Source organism: Drosophila eugracilis, unplaced genomic scaffold (genome assembly GCF_018153835.1).
Source record: "Drosophila eugracilis isolate 14026-0451.02 unplaced genomic scaffold, ASM1815383v1 contig_367, whole genome shotgun sequence".
Taxonomy (NCBI): Eukaryota; Metazoa; Arthropoda; class Insecta; order Diptera; family Drosophilidae; genus Drosophila; species Drosophila eugracilis.
In genome coordinates this window covers 537,421-555,000 of record NW_024573224.1, presented here as the reverse complement: position 1 = coordinate 555,000, position 17,580 = coordinate 537,421, and the positions used below count along the sequence as shown (strand labels likewise).

The following is a 17,580-nucleotide window of genomic DNA, read 5'->3' as shown; positions in this document are numbered from 1 at the left end:
TCATTAATTTTACAAAATGCACTCGGCATGCAAAGCAGTGTCAAGTTTAAACTCTAAGGGGTCGTATCCAACAACAACAGATTAGTGGGTTCGCAAAAAAACACGCACAGCGAATAATCTACGATTCCTGAACGGCGATTAACTTGCCTTTAAATCAAATGCGGGTAATTTGTAACTTTCATGTATGTGTACTTTTCACCCGATTTTATCTATTTTGGCAGTTGTCAATAGTTCGACTAACCGAACGGACATGAGTAACGTTACAGTTGGAGTTGCAAGGAATCACAGCAACTATGTGATCCCTGGTCTGTACGACCTATCCGTGGAGGATACCAACTGGGTCCTGACCTCCTCCTTCATTATCTTTACCATGCAAACGGGCTTCGGTATGCTGGAGTCCGGCTGTGTGAGCATTAAGAACGAGGTGAACATCATGATGAAGAACGTCATCGACATTGTTTTAGGCGGATTCACCTACTGGCTGTTCGGCTACGGAATGAGCTTTGGCCGCGGTCCACTCTCAAATCCATTTATCGCCATTGGGGACTTTCTACTTGATCCACCAGTGGGCGATGCCCTGATGGGGCAGATCTTTGCAGCCTTCCTTTTCCAACTGTCGTTTGCCACCACGGCCACAACAATTGTCAGCGGCGCCATGGCAGAACGGTGCGTATATGGATTTCTTATGACCATAACCAATAGATATCATTTCTCAATAATTTCTCAAAATGCTTTTACTTCTTAGCCTTTAAATAATATCTTTAAATTTATTTTAAATTATAAAAATGTCTCTATATATCTTCCAGTTGCAACTTCAAAGCTTACTGCCTGTTCTCATTTCTGAACACCGCTGTGTACTGCATTCCCGCTGGTTGGGTGTGGGGCGAGCACGGATTCCTCAACAAGTTGGGTGCTGTGGACATTGCGGGCAGCGGACCCGTACATCTGATAGGAGGCGCTTCCGCCTTTGCCTCAGCTGCCATGTTGGGTCCACGCCTGGGTCGCTACTCCGAAGGTATAGATCCGCTGCCACTGGGCAATCCAGTAAACGCCTGTATGGGGCTGTTTGTACTCTGGTGGGGATGGCTGGCCTTCAACTCGGGCAGTACATACGGCGTGAGTGGGGCAAAGTGGCAGTATGCGGCCCGAGCTGCAGTTATGACCATGATGGGATCCTTCGGTGGCGGATTCATAAGCTCCATGTAAGTACAATCGAATTTTATAAATAGATTAAAAACCTTACCGAGTTTCATATTTCCCTACAGTTATTCCTTTTGGCGCCATGGCGGTGGCATGGACATTATGGATCTCATCAACGGGGTGCTTGGCTCTCTAGTGTCTATCACGGCTGGATGTTTTCTATACCGAGCCTGGGAAGCTCTCGTAATTGGAGCCATCGGTTCGCTTCTCTGCGTCCTGGCAATGCCACTATTTGATCGCATGGGCGTCGATGATCCGGTGGGCGCCAGTGCTGTGCATGGAGTTTGTGGTATTTGGGGCGTAATTGCCGTCGGACTTTTTTCCGATAATCCCATTCCACTGGACACGACCAACGGTCGCAGTGGATTGTTCAAAGGCGGCGGTTGGTATCTACTGGGAATCCAAACGCTGTCCGCGTTCTGCCTGGCCTGTTGGGGCATCTGTTCCACGTGCCTGCTGCTGTTTGTGATCAATAAGATCATACCCATTCGCATGGATCCACACGAGGAACTGTTGGGCGCCGATCTTACCGAGCACAGAATCCGGCATTCACAAATCGGTTTATCGCGAGCCATCTCAGCCCTTGCACCCATTAAAGTTGATCTCAAGGATATCGCCGGAATCCAGCCGATCGGTATTAATCCTGGCCACGAGCGAAGCATCGATCAGTTGCGGGCGGCGGAGGACAAGTTGCAGCAATGGCAATCTTATCTTGACCAGGTAAGTGCCCCGCGAGCCAATCTGAAAATGGACGCTGGACAGTCGCATGCGGACATCACATTTAAGCCCAGAACTGCGGGTAATGTGTTTAGCCGGCGAATACCCGCTCGAAAGAGCATCAGTGGTGGTCTCTACAGACCCAATAACAGCGAGTTACCTGTAATCAGTCAGGCCCCCAAGCTGGAAAAGGATCCAAATTTTGCCTGGGTGGATTAGAATAGCAGATTTAGCCTTAGTCACACAAACAAATGGAAAATCTTATGAAATTAGACATCAAAAATTGTTTACTAAATCTCTAGAAATTTCGGCAACGTCAGTAAATTTTACGAAGTCTAGATTTTTCTCTGCGAAAATGACTAATCGTGTGACAAATGTATTGAGAATATTGCATAAGCCTAAAGTTTTAAATACAAAAATTTAACTTGTTTTGACCTCTGAACAAATAAAATCTCAAAAAATTAATCAAAGTATATTCAAAACATGATTTTATTCTGCACTAACTACACTTTAAAAATCGTAGTATTAGAGAACCCATTCGCTATGATAATTTCACACATGGCTAACTTCTCACTCAAGAATTAAGAAACTGGTACCCTTATCTGTGCTTATCAGCCACAGACATTAAGAAACAAAGGAAATATGTTTTACTAATGCACACAGCCAAGATAAAATATATATATATTGAAATGTTTTCATATTTCTGGTTAAGTTTCTAAAACCCTGAAAAAGAAAAGCTACCTTGTGCAGTAATAAAATAATACCAGCTTTGCAATTCTCAAATTTATTTATTGAATTCAAGTACAAGCAAATATTGTTTAGATGATCGATCGATGACAATAATATAATATATATTATTATGGAGCAGTACGTTTGGTTTTGTTCTGGTATGAATTTATAATTTATATAAATGATCTACGGGAGCAGTTGTCGTTTGACCCGTTTTGTTGTTGAGGGCGTTCAGTTTTTTGTTTAATGTTGGGTGAGTTTCTAATTTAGAATCCAAGTTTTTTTTAAGCAACTCCTCTACTGTTTGGTTGGTAATTTGTTTGAAGAACTGTTACTTTATGGTTGCGTGAATTGGGGGTGAATGATTTAGTCGACCTCCTCGATGGTGGGGCCAGCACCGCCGGCTCCGGCAGCACCACCAGCTCCAGCTGCTCCGGGCATACCTCCGGGCATGCCGCCGGGCATACCACCGGGAGCACCACCAGCACTCTGGTACAGCTTGGTGATGATCGGGTTGCACACACCCTCCAACTCCTTCTGACGGTGCTCGTACTCCTCCTTATCGGCCAGCTGGTTGGCATCCAGCCACTTGATCGTCTCGTTGCACTTATCCAGGATGGTGGTGCGGTCAGAGTCCGAGATCTTGGTCTTCAGGTTGTCCTCGTCAAGGGTGGCCTTCATGTTGAAGCAGTATGACTCAAGGCCGTTCTTGGCGGCGATGGTCTCCTTCTGCTTCTCATCCTCGTTGCGGTACTTCTCGGCCTCGTTCACCATGCGCTCGATGTCCTCCTTGGAAAGACGTCCCTTGTCGTTGGTGATGGTAATCTTGTTCTCCTTGTTGGTCGAACGCTCCAGAGCAGTCACGTTAAGGATGCCGTTGGCATCGATATCGAAGGTGACCTCGATTTGAGGAACGCCACGGGGTGCTGGGGGGATGCCCGACAGCTCGAACTTGCCGAGCAGGTTGTTGTCCTTGGTCATGGCACGCTCACCCTCGTACACCTGGATCAGCACTCCGGGTTGGTTGTCGGAGTAGGTGGTGAAGGTCTGGGTCTGCTTGGTCGGGATGGTGGTGTTACGCTTGATCAGCACGCTCATCACACCGCCAGCGGTCTCAATACCTAGCGACAGAGGGGTCACGTCGAGCAGCAACAGATCCTGCACCTCCTGGGACTTGTCACCGTGCAGAATAGCGGCCTGGACGGCAGCTCCGTAGGCCACAGCCTCATCGGGGTTGATCGACTTGTTCAGCTCCTTGCCGTTGAACAGATCTTGCAGCAGGCGCTGCACCTTAGGGATACGGGTGGAGCCACCGACCAGCACGATGTCGTGGATGACAGACTTGTCCAGCTTAGCGTCACGCAGAGCCTTCTCCACAGGGTCCATGGTGCTGCGGAAAAGATCGGCATTCAGCTCCTCGAAACGGGCACGGGTGATCGAGGTGTAGAAATCGGTACCCTCAAACAGAGAGTCGATCTCAATGCTGGCCTGGGTGGAGGACGACAGGGTACGCTTTGCACGCTCGCAGGCGGTGCGCAGACGACGCAGGGCACGCTTGTTGGTGGTCAAATCCTTCTTGTGCTTGCGCTTGAACTCCTGCACGAAGTGGGTAACAAGACGGTTGTCAAAGTCCTCACCACCCAAATGCGTGTCTCCGGCAGTGGACTTAACCTCAAAGATACCGTCATCGATCGACAGGATGGACACATCGAAGGTACCGCCGCCCAGATCGAAGATGAGCACGTTGCGCTCTCCAACAGCCTTCTTGTCCAAACCGTATGCAATAGCAGCGGCCGTGGGCTCGTTGATGATACGCAGCACGTTCAGACCAGCGATGGTTCCGGCATCCTTGGTCGCCTGACGCTGAGAGTCGTTGAAGTAGGCTGGCACGGTGATGACAGCGTTGGTCACAGTCTTGCCCAGGTAGGCCTCAGCGGTCTCCTTCATCTTGGTGAGCACCATCGAGGAGATTTCCTCGGGGAAGAAGGTCTTCTTCTCGTCCTTGTAGGTCACCTCAATCTTGGGCTTGCCGTCAGCGCTGACCACCTCGAAGGGCCAGTGCTTCATGTCAGACTGCACAGCGGAATCGTCGAACTTGCGACCAATCAGGCGCTTGGCGTCGAAGATCGTCTGGGTCGGGTTCATCGCCACCTGGTTCTTGGCGGCATCTCCGATCAGACGCTCCGTATCGGTGAAGGCAACATAGGATGGAGTGGTACGATTACCCTGGTCGTTGGCGATGATCTCGACCTTTCCATGCTGGAACACTCCCACGCACGAGTAGGTGGTGCCCAAATCAATACCAACAGCAGGAGCTTTAGACATCTGAAAGTGATTAATGAATTTAACGGTTAATAACCTTTTCAAGATTTTAATACAAAAATAAAAACTACAAAATTTGCCAGAAAAAAGTAACGCTGAATAACTACGCTGCGTTTGAACTAAACTAATCTAAATATAGTAGATGGGAAATACAACGATTACTGCGATAAAACGAACATGAAACGATTACCAATATCATGTAAGAGTAAACATTTTTCGGGATCTTTAAATGACTGCACTATGGATCCTATTTTGGTTTAATCAATATGAAACCTTAATATCATGTTCTATTTGTTTCGTGTAGTTAGGGGTTGCTAACAACATAACAACCAAGGTTTCTGTTTCCTATCAAAGCCGCCATCTTATTTTGTTCCCATTTACAGTCAGCATTTCGCTTTTATCATGCCTTTTACGCCGCATGCTTGTCTGAAACGCGTTGCCGAAATTGGCGAGACATGATGACTAATGCCATCTATTGAGAGAGTTAAATCGAGCAAGATCAATGCCGGATTGCTATTATAAATGGCGGCCGCACAGCTGCCATCATTCTTCTGCAAAATGCGCAAAAAATGCGAGAGAAAAAAAAAGTAAAGAAACCGCATGGACAAAGACGAAAATTCTGGAATGCTAAAAAACAAACACACACGCGCGCACACACACACACACCCAGGCATGAGACCACGCTGCCAGGTCATTTTGGAGGGTGATTCGTGCGGGTTGTGCGAAAGAGACAACCCTCGTGTCTAGGGCGGTTTTGTGTGTATTAGTTTTACCCGCTCACAAACACACACGTGCTTGCGTTTTTGGATGCCGGTTGGCAACGTGTGTTTTCTAGCTAAATATAATTGAAAACCCGCATAAAATATATGATTATGGATGTTAAGACTATTTATAAACTATGTTTATTTGTCTCATCTATATGGGTGGGATTTAAGCATGTTCCTTTAAGTTTAGTGGGTATGATTAAGTGTGCATATACGAATATGCATGTGAGTGAGCGTGGGAGAAGCGGCACATTGCCCCGACTGGAATATTCCAGAAGCGTAATGACAATCAAAATAAATTAGCAATTACAATGACTAATTTTAACATTGATTTATTGGAAACACGAAAAATAAACAGCAAAAGCAATGTCAAGACCTCCAATGGATGACGCAAGTTTTTTCTTCTACAAACACACACACAGACGCGGTGGTCTTTGTTTGCAGCGTGCATGTGAAGCGGCACATTTTCCAGTGGAATATTCCAGATAAGAATAATCACGTTTTCATTATTAATAAGCAATTAGTCAGAATTGTTATCTAGTTTCTAGAAAATGTAGTCGCTTAATTACCCCGCGACTCGAGATGTATTCGTATGTAGATGCAATTATCTATGGAAATAGGTGTGCGTGAAAGCATTACTCATTAGGGGTCGAAAGTTCGAGAAGTTACGCTTAGTATGCAAGTATTGATTAAACAGTAGAGTGCTACAGGAACACGTGGTCTAATTATTTTTTTTGCTTTTCATCGAAAAATTATTTACAATGCACTTCTTACATTAAATAAACATAATGTATATATGCACTTACCTTGTCTGTATTTGTTAGAAAGTACTAAAATATAACCGTTTAATTGCTACTTCACTTTTATCTGCCGCACCTTCGATCAAACTGGCTGGCGTTTTTTTTCAAATACACTCATATACATGTGCGAAAGCCTTTTATATAGGTCCGACAGTGTTACCAAGTGTTTTTAACCAAGAATTCCTTACGAAATTTTTATTTTTCACCCTAATGCCGTTTTCACACATTCGCTTATTAAACGTTGATGTGGAACTTATTTACTATGGTGCGAATGCCGTAAGGTCGACAACATGTTTCTAAAATAATAGGGAATTAAAAATTTGCAAAACAAAAGAGATTACAGAACACCAAGTTCTTCTTAAGTTTAGTCAGCAATTAATTCTGTAATGAATATTAAGAAACCTATATCACCATATGAAAAGCTGACACCTAAATGCTGCAAAAGCTCCTATTTCTTGAGGAAAACCCCTAATATTGGTGAAAATAGCATTCACACTGCTTAGATTCAGTAAATGTATTTTTTGGCGCTCTAGCTGAGGTCACATTACTTCTAATTTAAGAAATAAGATTATTTTTTGATTTGTTAGAAAAATAATTGTTATCCTAGGCTTCTAAAAAGAAAAAAAATGAAAAGATGAGTGGACTGTTAAACGATATCCAGCGCATCATCGGTGATCTGCAGTCTGGAAAGCCGGCGTGTCGGAACAAGGCCATCGAACAACTGGACGAAAAGCTCTCCCACTGTAGGGAGGATCTGAATTGCTTGTTCCTGAGCAAAAGATGTGATCTGTCTTGGACAGCTGCATTTGAATCAGTGAAGGAGGCTCTTTTCAAAGTATTTATCCATAAATCCCTAAAAGAGTATATTAGATTTAGAGTATTTCCATATAAACAGCACTCAGGGTCCCTGGAGGATGCGAATGAGAAGTCTATCAAGACATTGGCGGGAAAAAACTATCTATTCGACAATGTGCTTGAAAAGATAACACAATTTAACTTGGAAGGTAATTCCTTGAACCTTAACTTATTTATATATCTAATGGGTGCTTTGAAGCTGGAATGCATGCTAGCGGAAATGGACACTTTCTGGCCAAGTCAACAATCTTCAATGCATTCGAGGAGGGTATCAAAATGAGGGTGGTGGTCAAGTTCTTTGGAGACCGCATCCTCAGCCTGCTGGACAGGGGAATTTATTCCTCAGACAGCTATGTTCGAGATCTAAAGATTAACGAGTACAGCCGTAAGGGAACCCTTGCTCTAAAAGTCTAATTTGTACCAAGGTAACTTTCTTAGGCATTCTCTCCTACTTGTTCGAGCTGAATGTTGAAAGGGACGAAGTTCTAAGTACCAAGATACTAAAATGCATCACAAAGACAGTCACATTGGCCAAGGAACGGGTTCAACTGCATGGAGATCTAGTCGAATATCTGCCGGAGCTCAGCAACTTTGCTCGATCCGCACATGGAGCCAGAAAAACTGAGATTGTCCGCCTATACTTAATATTCGCCTCGGAGGTGGGACCCGATAAATACGTTTATACCTAATACTTTATACGTTTCCATGTTCATTCAGCTCTCTGTTAACTGTCATTACCAATTGAGCATTCACGCGCAGGAGATCCTGCCCAAGCTGTGCGAGTTTCACGACGAAGATGTCTTCCGGGACGATACCAGAAATTTGTTCTTCCAGTGTATCACAATGTCTCTACAATCGTTGTACCCCAAGTTGAACATGTGCGATTTTAATACTTTTGGTGTTCCCGTTGATAAAAAGTGGTCGCAAACTCTGTTGCGACTAAAAACTATTGTTAATGTGGAGATTCGTAAGAACTTATTGGCTCGGTACAAGACCGCGCAACTCAGCAATTACAAATTCTCCGAAGCCTTTATCAAAATGTCTGCCTTGGTCATGTATATCGTAAGCAATATTTGTTATTTACTAGTTATTAGTAATAACAAGACTGTAATATTTGTCTAGGTCCTGTGGCACTTGGAGACCAAAAAGAACGATGAAAATGAAGAAGGAGATGCGCCAAAGAAGGTCCCGAAGCCTGCGGATAAAATGGATATTATATTTAACCTGATTAACAAAAAGGAAAACACTTTTAATGACGTCTGGTTTGCGATCTTCGCAGAGATACTCCAGCTAAGCAGTGTGATTTTAAATGTGGCCAATTACCAGCAGGCGCTAACTACAGTGACAGAAATAATGCAAATTTACGGCAATGCCAGAAACTTGCAAAATCTTGGATTATGTATAAAAAGTCTTCTGGCCAAAGAACAAGAACTTTTACAAACGAAGTCCATAAGGGAGGATTTTCTGAGCGAACTTTGGATCCAAATGGCAAACCATCTGATATTAGAAACAACAACTAACAGTGAAGAGATTAGGGAAAAGCAATTGGTGCTTCAGATGCTAATCAGATACAACAAACTTAATCAGAAGATGGCTAGTACTCTGTTGCACAATATCACCTCTAATGAGATGTTGAAACGCAACGAATGCATATCCACAGTTCGTGAAATCTTTGTTCATGCAGACAAATGTGGTCTGGATAAAACCTCTGCGGATCTAGAGCCTATCATATCGTGGGCTTACGGCAATGGGGACCGCAACAGCGCCGCTCAGTTGATACACAATATAGGCAGTATAGATGCTCGGCTACAGGCAGACACTTTTGCGATCAGTATCATCAACTTTCTAGATGAACAGCAGCTACAAGAGATCTCCCGCCCAAAACCTGCGGTTGTTTCCACCGATCAAAATCTCTTGGCCTACAAGTACAACAAGCAACTGATCTGCCTTGACAAGGGCTACTCTGCTCCATTTTTGTCAAAAGCTCAGCTGCCAAGTGAAACAAAGAATTGTTTGATTCAAACAAATTATGAATGCCTGATGCGCGGTCTTAATTTTCAGATCTCCGAGGAAAACAATCCAGCTGCTATATTGAAAAATCTTAACAGTCTTCTAAGATTGACTTGCACAATGGAAAGACTTTTGTATTACAAAGTGTTTGATGCGGAAAACAATTCTAGCTGTCCCTTGATTAAAAGAATTGGTCTGTATCTTAGTCACATCGAGGTAAGCATAGACAAGTTAGAAATCTGAGTCCTGTTTTCTAATACCTAATTTAGTTCCAGTTCAAGGCGAACAGCTCTGAGATGGTTGATGAAAGCGATTTACGAGAGATTTTACGGCTAGAAATATCTTTACTCGATGTTTTTAAAACAAATGTGATTTTACTTAATTATTTGGAAAGGCAACCCATAGAAATGTTGATGGAATTCGTTGGCGCTGCGCTTAAAATGCATTGTAGTAAAGGTTTTAATTTATTTAATAATTATTAAGAGAATTTTTTGTTTTAGGCATGCAAAGGGAGCGCTCAGAAAATGATGATCACACGTCAATTACCGCTCAGTGCCTTAATATATTGGCTGGCCTCTGTGCCTGCAGTACGCATCGGGATGATGCATTTGAGCATATAACCAAGGTGACAATGATTTGGCATCCCCAAGATGTACTTATTGTGACCAAGGTAAATGAAATATCGTAGACAAAAGAAAAATTATTTGTAAACCTTGTTAAAGATGTTATGCAGCTGCCAGACCATTTCTGATGCATCCAGCACTTGGCTAGTGAGCAAACTGAAGACACTTTTTCAACATCACTATCAGGACTTGGATGTGATCGATAAAGTGGTGGAGCACATGCCCAGTGAGCTGGATGTAAAGCATATGTAAAACACAATTTAATGTAATAATGTCTTCCTAGCGATTTTCCACTTTGTGTGCAGAGTAGAATATCACTTGGAGGATATGCTTATGGCCCTTAACTCCCTGCTTAGGATTGCCCTTAAGAAATCATACACATCCCATTTAACAGCGAAAATTGTGCGTTGCGTGGGATTGATTGCTCAGCAATGTCCGGATATTTACCTGCTAGAGAACTTTACTGTGATATGCAAATCCACTGCAAAATTCATCACCATGCCTACCTTGGAAGTGCGTTTCGCTACGCTCTTCACTTTCACAATTCTCCTGAACACGAACTGTGTTACTAGTGATGCCATTGGACATTCTCAAGCCCATTGGGATTTTTGTAAGGAGCTGTACGACAGCATCGAGTTCAAGAAACTCACTGTATGTAATGATTAGCTTTACATCCTTGCTTTATTTGATTACACATTTTTATATTTAGTACAACAATGAAGATGCCACCCAAAACAGCAATGCGTTAGTAGTTCAAATGCTGATCGCCTTCTTCGTACGGAGCTCATTCCATCAAGAGATTGTATTGAAGCAGCTCCTTCATCATTGTGCGCTTCACAGGCTAACTGAAAGTATGTAATATACTTTATAATAATGATTCTAGTTGTTCAACAATATTTTTCTTGAACCAGCGGAGTTTGTTGCACTGCAAAATATTGTTCCGTGCTATGGGCAAACTGTGTGTGATCTTATTCAACCCTTTGCCGGTGTACTGCTTCATCATTGGAGCTCCCAACGCTGGCCTCTTTCCAAGTAAGATTATTTAACGATTCGGATAAAAAAGTATTTGACTCTTATTTCCTTCCACCAGGTTTCCATACTTTCTTTGTTATGGAAGGAAGAGCGAATTTCGCAAAGCTCATGCTAATAACATTATGGCTTATACATTCCTCTACGGAAAAACAGAGGATATTGAAAAATGCAGTAAATCAATTAGCGAGGAGGTCTAATGAAACGATGAGATTTTTTTTAATAAATAGCCAAAGCTAACGTGTTTTTTTTTCTAGGTGGCTCTTCCGATAGTGGCATCATTTTTATTGCCCAAGAACTGTTTCTGCAGCGAAAGCGAGGGCAAGGACTTTAAAGATCACCAGCAGCTGTTATCGGAAAATCTTAGTTATTCCCAACTAAATGCCACCGATGTAGATCTTAATGTGGACACCCTCTGTTCTGTTATAAGCTTCCTGCATGATCCACAGGAACTACAGAGATTGTTTGGTTCCTTTGCGCCGTGCTGCAGAGCTAGCAGCTGGTATAGTCTAACTGGAGTGTCGCTCTTTGATTGTCTTAACTTTTATATTGTAAGATTGTATTGTAAGATATTATTTCAATCATATAATTTTTGTTTTTTTTCAGGACCCTAAAAAAAAATTATCAGGCGACAGTCGAGTTTATTCAATGATCACACTTCAAGTGAAACATTCTCGTATATTGGTTGATCTATTTGCCCATCTTAAAGCAAATTGCTTTACTGCCTCATTTTCCAGTCAGGCGTTGCGTAATTTTTTTCTGTATTGCGAAATTGCAGATGCTGTTTATGACGCGGCCAAACAAAATGAGACCTCTGTTATCCAGTGTTCCTACTTTGTCCGCGATATTTGGTTCTTCGTTGTTCGGTTCCTGCAGCACAGTAAGTTTTAAAAAGTAATAGATACTTTCTCTGTTTTACACCATCTTATTTCAGCCAAGTCTAGCCGGGTCCAAATGTGTGCTCTGACCTTCCTTGAACTGTTGTTGAATAAACCCAGCTTCGCCTCTCATGATTTTCTAAGCCACTTGGGAGAGATTGCTAAACTATTAAGCAGTTTTCAACTCGGCTGTGAATTGAAAGAAGCTAAGGAAAAGGCCAGTGCAATTGTAATACAAATTTTGGAACTAAGCAAAGGTCAGATGAACCTAAACTCATTTCTCGAAGAGACCACGGATTGCGAATTTCTTAAACCTCTGCGAGAAGAGTTCAAGGCCAATCTGCCCAACATTAATAAGGAGGATGTCGCAAACTATTTGCGTTCATTTCTGACAAGTCCAACTGCAGAGAGATTGCGGGATCTCAGGGAATATGTACGTTGGGGAACGATTCAGTACATATTTTTGATCTTTCATTATCGTATACTTTTTTTTAAAGATTGCCGAGCACAAGGACAAATTGCAAGAAAATGAAAATCTATTATTTGATGTTATTAACAAGCTTATTCAAATGACAAGAGATTCGAATAATAAACGGAGCAGCAGCCTAGATGCCCTTAAGTGTCTCGCTCAAATTGGGCCGCTTAAATTTTCTAAAATTTCTTACTATTTCCAAACTGATTTTGAATCGTTTGAGAAGGTTAGCTAGCAAGCTTCAAAGGTGCCATTTTTTAATTGTCGATTTAAATTACAGTCAGATGAAGAGCCCATGGAAGTGTTCTTAAGCGTTATCTGTCAGACCTTGGAGAAATCATTATTCCATTTCGATCCCAAAACTCATGAGTCTATTGTGTCCGTAGCTGTTCAGGTGGTTAATAGTAAGCCCGGAACAAATATTTTAGGTAACTGACTTTAATATTTAATAAGATACTTTAACCAAACGTTTATTTTCTAGGTCGCTTCAAGAATCTACAAATCTTCGCTAATAAGTCTACAAAATCAGCTTTTTTGAATTCTTACAAGCAAATTCCTAGCATTGATTGGCTGTCAACACTCAAAGCCACGCAAAGCCTAAACTACGAGTCTTGGATGTGTGCCTTTCTCTCAAAAGTCTTCCAATTGTGTGGCTGGCAGGGATTCGATGATTTGGCTGCCAAATCTTTTGCTTTTGCCAAGACCTGTCTGCAGCCTTTCATTAGATTACTGCTAGAAAACCATGAGCATCATGTGGAAAGTCTGTGCCAAATGTTGGATTACTTTTTCAAGGGTTTCGCAAGCTCAATGTCAGTCTCCCAGGATATCTACCACAATAAAAGAGCCATCAAGCGCTTCTTGCACATCTGCGAAAGCATACGGATCGTTAATAATTGGTAAAGTAACAAAACATTTTTCAAAAAAATTAAACATTATGTGCCATTTAGGAGCATTCCCGTAAATCTGAGCAATGTGATTATGGCCAGTAATCACTGCCAGGCCTATTTCCTTAGCATTATGTACTTGGAGCTCTGGGCTTCAGACCAATTAAATATCTTGGATAATGAATCCTTTCAAGCTTGTGCCAAAAAGGTAGGATATAAATGTTTTTATACATTCAACAACTAAGACGATTTCTTTGCAGGCATACGAATCCATTGGTTGTCTGGATGCTATTCCAGGATTTGTTAATCCCATGCGTTCTCGCTTGGATTTTCTTGGCCAGAGTAGCAATTTATCCACTGTTCTATTGGAGTCGGATCACCTGGACAGTACTAGTAGTCAACTGTGCGTAGAACTAATGAAAGGAAATGGTTTGTGGTCGTTTGCCAAGCTCCAGCAACACCAGAACACAGAACCTGATTATGAGATCTTCTGGCGCCTTGGAGAGTGGGATTCACTGACGGATCCAAAGTACCGACAAATTCAAGCAAGCGTAAAAACATCGTTCAATCTGGAGCAGGAATTCAAGAGACATCACTTCTTAGCCCTCAGGAGCATAGGCCAGCGGGAGGAGGAGAACAGCTTGTCGGCCATAGACATGGCCTATAACTGTGTTAGAGATATTCTGATGGAGAACAGCGTAGAGTGCCTTCAGAGTGTGTACAAGTACCTTACTTGGCTGTGCTCCCTTCAACAGTCAGAGGATTTTTGTCAAGTAAGTGATTCCATCGGAGTCTGCAATTTATTTGACTGATCCTTAAAATTTCTTCTATTTTCAGATCCAATTTGGCAGCCAAGTTGATCATGGTCAGCTTACCAGGCTGTTTGGCAAATGGCAAACGGAATTAAATTTAAACTACGGTAATTTTTCTTGCAAGGAATACGTTATTGCGCATCAGATTGCTCTTTTTAAGATGGCTGGAACGAAAGCTGGTCGGAGAATGCAAGAGTTTTACCAGACAAATCCCATAACCACGTACCTACTAAAAGGAATTGAGGAGTGTAAAAGCGCTGGAAAGTTTAATCTGGCAGCCAAGTACATTGCTACACTGCGAGAGCTTCCCAACATCAGAGAATTTACAAAGGTAAATAAATGATATTTCTATAATGTAAACAGTAAATAATTATTTCTTAAATGTTAAATGTTATTTTAGATTAGTGTTCTGCTTGAAGATGCCGAGGTGAATTTGAAGATGGGCAATCAACAAATAGCCAAAGCCATTCTGGAGTATGTAACCTATAATAATGAGTTTCGTTGCTGTACCCAGCGTGTTCCGGCTTTTCGGATGCAGGGAGAGTTCCTCCTAGACTGCAATGCCGAAACTTTAAGTTGGGTGCAGACTAACAAGTTCAATATTTCGCTAAAGCTGATCGATGACTTTTTGCTGAACCGCCAAATGCTGAGCGAAAAGTATCGGGATATCTTCGAGTGGCATCAACTTGACGCTTTCGCCAATAAGCACCGAACGGCTGCATATGCAGCGATGGCAAAATATGCTGATCGGGAGTACCAGCAGCTTTACGACTACCGGCATTCCCAGGAGTATCTAACGCTGCAAGATATAATCGAGCAAAACCGCCAAGCTGCAGAAGGAGTAACGCAGCGCGAGAACCAAGATCGACGCATAATCTCAGTGCAGATGAAACGTTATGCAAGCTTGGATGAGCGTCATCTAAAGCACATCGAAGAGAAGATGACAGAGCACTTGTGCCTGGGGTTGCGCAACCATATGGCGTTCTGTCGACTGGACAATGGCTTTTCAAGCGCCGCCATTTACCGCATCATCTCACTATGGTTCACTAATGCCGCCAATGAACAGTTGCAGAAGACTATCAAAGAAGAGATCCTAACGGTGCCTAGTTACAAATTTATTTGTGCAGCCAACCAACTGACGGCGCGCCTCAACTCAAAAAACATGGCCCTGCTTAAAGGACTTGTGGATCTACTGGTGCACTGCGGTTCGGATCATCCGCATCAAACATTCTACCAGCTGTATCCGCTTGTCTTTGCTCACCTTGATGGCGAGGACAGCAATACCGAAAGATCGGGAATAGCTCGAAAAATTATCGCTAAAATATGTGCCAAGAATTCCAAGGCGTCTGAATGCAGTAAGCAGCTGGAGTCATTGCTGCCAGGTATAAGGATTAGTTTAGGTTTCATTTCTATTGTTTAGCTGAGACTCATTTCCTTGCAGCCCTCATCACATTTGCCAATGAAGGCAAGACGCACAATAATCAACCGGTCTCGGATTCTGTTCGGCAAAAGCAGTTCGAGAAGGTGAGGCGCTGGCGGAATCTTAACGCTGTGCACTGTCCCACCCTTGAGTTGCCCGTTATGCCCAGCAAGGAGTACAATATTACGAGTGTGTTAAAAATCCTAAGGCTGATGGTTTACTCTTTAATAATGAAACTGCTTTCTGCACAGGCATCGTCAAATGGAACAACGAAATTACACAATGTGGTGGACTGAATGCGCCTGTAAAAATATTGTGCGTATGTTCCGATGGTCAGACGCGGGCACAGCTGGTTAAGGGAAAGGACGATCTACGTCAAGACGCCGTGATGCAGCAGGTATTCGGTATTGTTAACGAGTTGCTTAATCAAGATTCGGAGTTTATCGAACGCAAGCTAAAGCTGCGCACCTATAAGGTTACTCCGCTGTCCATGCGCAGTGGCATTCTAGAGTGGTGCACTAACTCGACACCGGTGGGTCAATATTTGGTTGCAGAAGGGAAAGGAGGCGCACACGCGCGATATCGTCCAAACGACTGGAATAACCAAAAATGCCGTAAATTATCTTCGGTGAGATTCATATAAAGTTCATTCTTTTAATGTATTTTAACAACCTTCAATTTTGCAGGATCATCTTAAAATGTCAAAGGATAAACGCTATGCGATTTACAAAAAAATATGCGAGAATATTAAACCTGTTTTTCATTACTTTCTGCTTGAAAAATTCCCCATTCCGGGCGTGTGGTTTGAGCGGCGTTTGGCTTACACCAATAGCGTAGCTACCACCTCAATGGTCGGCTACGTCCTTGGACTGGGTGATCGACATACGCAAAATATTCTTATAGACCAGCAGACAGCCGAAGTCATTCACATTGATTTCGGTAAGCGCAATTGGTTTTTCGACTATTACCTTTGAATTGCTTTTTGGGAAGATTATATTGATTTCATTATTTTTGCAGGTATTGCCTTTGAACAGGGCAAAATCCAGACGACTCCAGAGACCGTTCCATTCCGACTGACACGCGACTTCGTGGCACCAATGGGAATATGTGGCACGAAAGGAGTTTTTGCTAAATCCTGTGAGGCTACCATGCACATCCTGCGTCGTTATAAATCAGTTTTTACCACCATACTGGAGGTTCTACTCTATGATCCCCTTTTCATTTGGGGTGTCCTAAAAAACAAACAATCACCTCAACAATCCAGTAAGCTTAAATTCTTGCTAACCATTTGCTTGTATCATACAAATTGCGATCCTTTCAGACGAGGAATCTGTTAATTTAGTTGCCCAGCGTGCGCTGCTTTTGGTGCAAAACAAACTAGAGGGCAGGGAGGCCGGCACACTTGGCGACTCGAATGTCGAGGCACAAGTGGAGCGATTGATCAACGAAGCCACGTTGCCAAGCAATCTCTGTATGCTTTTTCCGGGCTGGGACCCGCAGCTATAGTACATCACATTTATTATCAACTCAAATAAAAAGGTTATTACGATTTTGTATCAAACTTTTTTGTGTTTAATCTGCTCATAAGTACTTATGGTTTCGAAACTTTCCTCGTTATCTTTTTGTTTTGACAGGTATTCTAGCTATCGAGGAGGGAAACGCCAAAGTGGTATACATTATGATTGCTACCAGAGATACAAAGTTTATTCAACGGCTAGGGAATTTCCAATTTATGAGCTGGACTTTAAAGAATGGGTCTACGATAATTATTTAAACAATTTTTTTGGAAGTAACAAGGTCAAATTTAGCTTTGACCCACAGCAAGTGCCCAGCCTTGCAGCCTCTTGTAGTTTATAATCCGGCAAACCAGCCATAAATCAATAAACGGTTATAAATATAAGGCTTATCTAGACCCCACATCGATAATACGGTATTTGCTGGTAGCAAAAGCCTTTGTCGAATGGGCGCTATCGCGAATACCTGACCAAATAACAGACGGATTTAAATGCGAATGTGCTTTTGATGGTTCTGTGAGGACGTTGTTACCGACTTATCCTTATCTAAT

At 42.6% G+C, this 17,580-nt stretch overlaps 3 protein-coding genes across 6 annotated transcripts; 2 read left to right on the top strand and 1 right to left on the bottom strand.

The window, feature by feature from the left end:
- The first annotated feature begins 77 nt into the window (after positions 1-77).
- On the top strand, positions 78-2,530 carry LOC108105609 (putative ammonium transporter 2). 3 transcript variants are annotated; one of them, XM_017212288.2, is made up of 4 exons: positions 78-164; positions 222-666; positions 807-1,202; positions 1,266-2,529. In XM_017212288.2, exons 2-4 carry the CDS (start codon positions 251-253, stop codon positions 2,134-2,136), a joined length of 1,683 nt encoding a protein of 560 aa, XP_017067777.2. In that variant the 5' UTR covers positions 78-164; positions 222-250; the 3' UTR covers positions 2,137-2,529. The 3 variants fall into 3 exon arrangements, with proteins under 3 accessions (XP_017067777.2, XP_017067776.2, XP_017067775.2); XM_017212287.2 differs by having other exon boundaries at positions 136-404; positions 465-666; positions 1,266-2,530; XM_017212286.2 differs by having other exon boundaries at positions 137-666.
- Positions 2,531-2,685: 155 nt separating this feature from the next.
- On the bottom strand, positions 2,686-6,665 carry LOC108105608 (heat shock 70 kDa protein cognate 4). Its single transcript, XM_017212285.2, has 2 exons — positions 6,539-6,665; positions 2,686-4,971 (listed from the first exon to the last, which is right to left on the bottom strand). Exon 2 carries the CDS (start codon positions 4,969-4,971, stop codon positions 3,013-3,015), a length of 1,959 nt encoding a protein of 652 aa, XP_017067774.1. The 5' UTR covers positions 6,539-6,665; the 3' UTR covers positions 2,686-3,012.
- Positions 6,666-7,120: 455 nt separating this feature from the next.
- On the top strand, positions 7,121-17,533 carry LOC108103733 (serine/threonine-protein kinase ATM). 2 transcript variants are annotated; one of them, XM_041818668.1, is made up of 29 exons: positions 7,121-7,367; positions 7,428-7,536; positions 7,587-7,772; positions 7,826-8,046; positions 8,105-8,449; positions 8,510-9,613; positions 9,667-9,844; positions 9,898-10,067; positions 10,120-10,246; positions 10,304-10,671; positions 10,730-10,871; positions 10,932-11,052; positions 11,111-11,243; positions 11,307-11,600; positions 11,656-11,929; positions 11,984-12,360; positions 12,425-12,625; positions 12,680-12,827; positions 12,881-13,295; positions 13,347-13,491; positions 13,544-14,056; positions 14,121-14,426; positions 14,496-15,477; positions 15,537-15,704; positions 15,767-16,143; positions 16,202-16,454; positions 16,533-16,778; positions 16,837-17,054; positions 17,150-17,533. In XM_041818668.1, exons 1-28 carry the CDS (start codon positions 7,167-7,169, stop codon positions 17,019-17,021), a joined length of 8,289 nt encoding a protein of 2,762 aa, XP_041674602.1. In that variant the 5' UTR covers positions 7,121-7,166; the 3' UTR covers positions 17,022-17,054; positions 17,150-17,533. The 2 variants fall into 2 exon arrangements, with proteins under 2 accessions (XP_041674602.1, XP_041674601.1); XM_041818667.1 differs by lacking the exon at positions 17,150-17,533 and having other exon boundaries at positions 16,837-17,076.
- The last annotated feature ends 47 nt before the right edge of the window (positions 17,534-17,580 follow it).

Excerpts from the sequence above, each read along its gene's own strand:
- LOC108105608 (XM_017212285.2), bottom strand. The coding sequence starts at position 4,971 with ATGTCTAAAGCTCCTGCTGTTGGTATTGATTTGGGCACCACCTACTCG.
- LOC108105609 (XM_017212286.2), top strand. The coding sequence starts at position 185 with ATGTGTACTTTTCACCCGATTTTATCTATTTTGGCAGTTGTCAATAGT. Across the intron at positions 667-806 it reads AGCGGCGCCATGGCAGAACG|TTGCAACTTCAAAGCTTACT; the intron begins GTGCGTATATGG and ends TATATCTTCCAG. Across the intron at positions 1,203-1,265 it reads GGCGGATTCATAAGCTCCAT|TTATTCCTTTTGGCGCCATG; the intron begins GTAAGTACAATC and ends ATTTCCCTACAG.
- LOC108103733 (XM_041818668.1), top strand. The coding sequence starts at position 7,167 with ATGAGTGGACTGTTAAACGATATCCAGCGCATCATCGGTGATCTGCAG. Across the intron at positions 11,601-11,655 it reads ATTGTCTTAACTTTTATATT|GACCCTAAAAAAAAATTATC; the intron begins GTAAGATTGTAT and ends GTTTTTTTTCAG. Across the intron at positions 12,361-12,424 it reads TGCGGGATCTCAGGGAATAT|ATTGCCGAGCACAAGGACAA; the intron begins GTACGTTGGGGA and ends TTTTTTTTAAAG.